At 36.5% G+C, this 5,508-nt stretch overlaps 1 protein-coding gene across 10 annotated transcripts in view; it reads right to left on the minus strand.

Moving 5' to 3' along the window:
• The window catches only part of Birc6 (baculoviral IAP repeat containing 6), a 196,628-nt gene that overhangs the window by 120,953 nt on the left and 70,167 nt on the right, over nucleotides 1–5,508 (minus strand). For 6 of the 10 annotated variants that reach the window (XR_003378819.1, XM_026789673.1, XM_026789676.1 and 3 more), the window contains exons 12-15: nucleotides 4,779–4,939; nucleotides 3,719–3,850; nucleotides 3,128–3,259; nucleotides 210–388 (exon numbers count right to left, since the gene is read on the minus strand). Coding sequence is in view for 9 of the 10 variants with exons in the window: in XM_026789673.1 (XP_026645474.1) it covers nucleotides 210–388; nucleotides 3,128–3,259; nucleotides 3,719–3,850; nucleotides 4,779–4,939 (604 nt within the window). In the remaining variant the exon portion in view is untranslated. The remainder of the gene's footprint in view (nucleotides 1–209; nucleotides 389–3,127; nucleotides 3,260–3,718; nucleotides 3,851–4,778; nucleotides 4,940–5,508) is intronic. The other 4 variants (XM_005367936.2, XM_005367935.2, XM_005367934.2 and 1 more) reach the window with 2 other exon arrangements.

The following is a 5,508-nucleotide window of genomic DNA, read 5'->3' on the forward strand; positions in this document are numbered from 1 at the left end:
AAAAAAAAAAAGGAAAGAAAGAATAGCTAAATTATTTATCCAAAATTAATTCAAAACACGTTTCTTGATTATAATTATACATTTTTTGATTTCAAGGCAGAGAAAAAATACCAAAAGACCGAGCAGCAAACAAACCATTAAACAAGATAAGCAGGCCTTCCAACAAATCTCAGCCATAGCATTGTCCTGTTCAAATATAGGATTCATACCTTGCCTGCTGCAACCTTTGCCAAGAGAGAAGCAAGTGAGTAGCCCTTGTGACCCTGGTGTTTCAGAGATGGAAGTCTCACAACAGGACGCATGCCACCGCTACACATCTCATCTGTTCCTCTTTCATTAACTGCTTTGACATGGATTAAAAACGAGCGGTATTTCCCTCCTGCCATACCTGGAGGCGTGGAGAGATAAAGAACTTATTGCCAAAAAGTAAGCTTTTTCATCATTATAGAGCAAGGTAAATACTAAATTTACAAAAAGAAAAATATACAAAACCAGAAATTCCAATTTATACTTTCTGATTACATAGTGGAACAATTTCAACACGATAGCAAAATAAATAAAGCTTTATAAGAGTCTAAGAGAGAAAATTGTGCCAGATATTGGCAGTACATGCCTTAAGTCACAGCACTCTGAAAACAAAGATCTCTGTGAATTCAAGGACAGCCAGGGCTGTTACACACAGAAACCCTGACTTCAAAAATAGAAATCAAGAAAAAAAAAAGTTGACTATAAATATCATTTCACATTATCTATTCCAATGAGAAAATTTTTGACTATAGAAATCATTTGGCATATGTTGTTCTAGTGACATTATTTATTTTAATGGTAGAATTTTGTATAGAAAACACAAACAAAAGTAAAGTGGTTTATAGGGGAGAGGACTACTGTCAACATTCAACTACGGTAGAATGTGGTCTAAGATCGATCTAGCCATCTTTAATTCAACTGCGGTAGAATGTGGTCTAAGATCGATCTAGCCATCTTTAATTCAACTACGGTAGAATGTGGTCTAAGATCAATCTAGCCATCTTTAATTCATTTTGTACATGCACTACTGTTTCGCCTGCATGTATTCCTGGAACTGGAGTTATAGAAAGTTGTGACTTGCCAACTGGGTGCTGGGAATTGTAACTCGGTCTTCTGGAAGAACAACCAATGCTCTTAACCAGTAAGCCCTATCTCCAGCCCTAGTCTTTTTAAAATTATTTTCATCTTTTAGTTATGTGTAAGTGTGTGTCTGAGTTGTGTCCTTACGCATGTGAGTTCAGTGCCTTTGGAAGACAGGTGTTTAAAGTCATGTAAATGGAACTGTATTGAACTCAAGTCTCTTAACCACTGAGCCACCTCTTGAACCCTTATCTAAACTTCGTATGTCCATACATATATGTATGTAAAAACAGACAGAAACCATTTTAATCGTTATAGTTAAAAATCAATGACATACTTTAGCTCTGAGCAGTGGTAGTGTACGCCTTTAATCCCAGCACTTGGGAGACAGAGACAGGTGGATTTCTGTGAGTTCAAGGCTAGCAAGTCCCAAGATCAGAGCTAAAGAGAGAAACACTGTCTCAAAAACAAACAAACAAACAAACAAACAAACAAACAGAAAGAGAGGGAGAGAGAGGGGGAGAAAAGTAGGTAGGTTGGTTTTCTGAAAGAAAAGAAACAGTTTTGCTTTAACTACCAGGTTTTGGGTAGTAACTGCCCTTTTAAGGCAAATGATAAATACCTTCTTGTGGTTCAGTTCTTTCTCATATAAAATAGTACCTACACCTTGGAGTTAACTAAAACTCTTGTAAGAAAGAAAGAATTCAACAGTTACTAACCTTATAATGCAGTCTCATAGATCCCATGTAAAATATCCTCAAATAAATATACCTAACAAACCATCAAACTGATGCTATACTACGTACTAAATCTTTTAATAGTATCAATAACGACCACTATTTTCCACATTTCTGCGTGCTTCTAAGTGCTGGACTATACTAAACATATTTCTTTCTGACCCAAGTCGCCCTGGTACTGCTACTCTACTGTATAGTCTACTGGGATCTGACATGACTCTCCACCTCAATATTCCTTCTTCAAGCTTTCCTTTGACACAACTCATACTTTTACTCTCCTGTTAAAATTTACAATCACAGTTCTATAATTTTAAAGATCATGAGGGCCAGGTATGGTAGTGCAGACCTTTAATTCTAGCACTCTAGAGGCAAATGGAACTCTGATTTCCAGTCTAGCCTGATTTACATAATGAGTATCAGGATAGTCAGGGCTACATAGAGATCCTGCCTCAAAAAAGGAAGGAAGGAAGGAAGGAAGGAAGGAAGGAAGGAAGGAAGGAAGGAAGGAATGAATTGTGGGATCATAGAGATTAGAGAAGAAAAAAAATACTGCCAAACACCGTCTTTGCTGAGACATGAAATGTAACGTGTCCCCATTTAGTCTAACCACTTTTTTTTTACAATGCTCATTTATACTCTAAATAATACAACAGATTTGATTTGTTTTGTACAACTACCTTCCAGAATGAACCCAAAAACATCATAGGATCTCACATCTTTTATGAACAAGTGACATATAGTCATGAAGTACAATGAAACTTGTATATACAGAACTTACCTTTCTCTGGGGGTATGTGTTTCAAAACCACCCACTGGGTGATGCTGAACCCTATATACACCATGTACTTTCCTAAAACACAAAACTGCAAAGAAACTACATAACCCTATCTCACAGACACATCAAGACCCCCAAAACCTAGAATCAAAGTTTCACATAAATGGGTACTTATGATAGCTGATAACCTCACACATAGGAGGCTAGAAGTTTGGTGGGTTTGTTTGTTTGTTTGTTTGTTTGTTTGTTTATTATATATACAATATTCTGCCTGTATGTATCCCTGTATGTATCTCATTATAGATGGTTATGAGCCACCATGTGGTTGCTGGTAACTGAACTCTAAAAGAGCAGCCAGTACTCTTACCCTGAGCCATCTCTCCAGCCCCAAGACTAGAAGTTTTAATCAAAGTTATGAACAAAACGGCATTTTTGTGATCAATTTTCAAAGCATCTTTTTATTATTCTGGTATTATTCATTCTGCTTTTATAAAATAAGTTACTTTACCTTTAACAAGTTTGGGGCTTGTCAATGTCAACATCCCAGCATGACCTGATAGATCAAGACCACTAGCAAGCCATACTGGGCCACACAGAATGTCTTCTTTATGATCCTCTAAAAACGGACATAACCTAAGACCTAAAGAGAAAAATACATATTTTTTTCTTTCAGTGTATTATTGGAAATCCAATAAAGATATACACATCCCATTTACATGATACCACCACACAAAATACAATACATAAAACGTGTTCAAACAAAATCATCATCATGCTAAGGAAGTATAATCAATCATCTATGTTATGTGTTGTTTGCCACTCTCATTTTATATTGCACCTTAATTTTCAAGACAGGATCTAAAGAATCATGACTTGATTCAAATCACAAGGTATTAAGTAGAACGCAAGTATTAGTGCAGCTATATTTCAAAGATGAACTGAAAGTTACAGCACATTGCCAAAGCAGAATATAGGTTACTTTTTAATCATATTCTTAAAAACCAAGCTCTTGCAAGCCACAAGGAAGTCTTTCCCAAGAGAATGCATTAAGACCACTACTCCTTTACTGCAGGGACAACAGCTCTGTGGTTGAACTCACACTGTGACTCCTCTACATCCATGTGCTGCATTTCTTCATTCATATCAACCAGAGACGGGTTCCCATTTTGTTCCACTTCAATGTTAAGAGCTGGAGACAAAGGAAAGGTGATCTGCCTATCTACTGCTGTTTCTAGAGGATAAAAATATTAGTAAACTTAATTTTGCTTAGTATCAATAATTTTGTGTCTAAAAATCTAAAACCTTCTGCTTAACAGGGAACTATGATTTTCACCATAGTTAATATAAAATGGTTGGTGTCAAGAGGAGAAAATTAAACTCAATGATTTTATACTTTCTCCTCTACAAATGATAATAAAATATTTGCCTAAAGATATAAATTGTTGGCAATTAAATTAGAAGTTCTTCCCTAAGCTGCACAGTACAATTACCCACAAAGCTTTTAAAATACCAATTGCCTAAGTCCTAGATTCATTACATGAAACTATCATAAGAATACATAGATAGACAGACAGACAGACAGACTCACCCCTCAATTAAGTATGCAAACATGCAAGAAATTACTGGCAAAGGAAAATTTTCAGATTTGAATATTTGTACTCTCAGTGTTGGGGTGCCATTTTACACTCAATTTATTCTCGAGTTTTTAGATCATTTTTAAAGAAAAAAGGAAGGGGGGAAAAAGAAAATACTGAGAAGAAGTCACATCTACTTCCTACCATAGTAAATCCACAAAAAAAATTGGTATTATTTCTGGAATTACATGAAAGGCTAGCTTGACTGATTACTTTTAAATAGTAATTTCCAAAACTGTTTTTCTTGCCACCAAGTCTTCCTTTAAAAAGACAAAGCATAAAGCTAGCAGACACAGAAGTGGAACTAAAGTCACTTCACAAAGACTTGATTAAACTAATCACCATCATAAATTCTGCAAATTGCAGAGTTACTGGAAAATCTGAAATGTCCTTTCAATGAATCTGACCCTAAGTAGGCCAACAACTATCAGGAGCAGGAAGAGCCACCAAAACCACCAGTCAAGCGTCTGTAGTGACACCAACCACAAAACAAGGTCTTCCAACATTAACTGGGACCCCTCTTACCATTGGCTTTCCCTAGGCCCGGAGCCTTGTTCTTCAGCAGTGTCACTTGTATCTGGGGAACACTGGTGATGTTCGAGTTCAGAACAAATTTGAAGTCTACATGTCCAACCATACAGGCTTTAGGAAGAACCAATTCAAATACATGTTCATCCCAGCTGTTGCTGTCACAAAAGGTGAAAAATGTTAAGGAAAGCAAAAATCTTCCTCATATATAGTATCATCAACATCACATCACCTTTCCTATTCCTTGTTTTTTACATTCCAACAAATCCCGAGATGCAGAGAGCTCTAGACAAAACTAAGGTACAAAAGACATAGCCTCAAAAAGAAAGGGAAGACAGAGGCTGAAGAGATGGCTCAGTAATTAAAAGAATACTTTACCAGAGGACCCAAATTCATCTGCAAGCACTCATACTGGGCAGCTCATAACAACCACTATCTCCAGTAGAAAGACATTTGATAACCTTTTTGGCATCCACGGTCATTCAAACACATATGGCATACACAAACAAATATATGCATAGGAATAAATAAAAATAAGCTCATGTTTTATTTTTAAAAGAAATTATTGTCAACCAAGTGTGGTGATGCACACCTTTAATCCCAGTACTTGAGAGGCAGAGACAGGTGAATTTGAGGCCAGTCAAGTATACAGAGTGAGCTCCTGGACTGCCAAGGCTAACCAGAGAAATCCTGACTTTAGAAACAAAAGAGAAAGAGAGCGAGAGAG

Source organism: Microtus ochrogaster, unplaced genomic scaffold, assembly GCF_000317375.1.
Source record: "Microtus ochrogaster isolate Prairie Vole_2 unplaced genomic scaffold, MicOch1.0 UNK26, whole genome shotgun sequence".
NCBI classification, from domain to species: Eukaryota; Metazoa; Chordata; class Mammalia; order Rodentia; family Cricetidae; genus Microtus; species Microtus ochrogaster.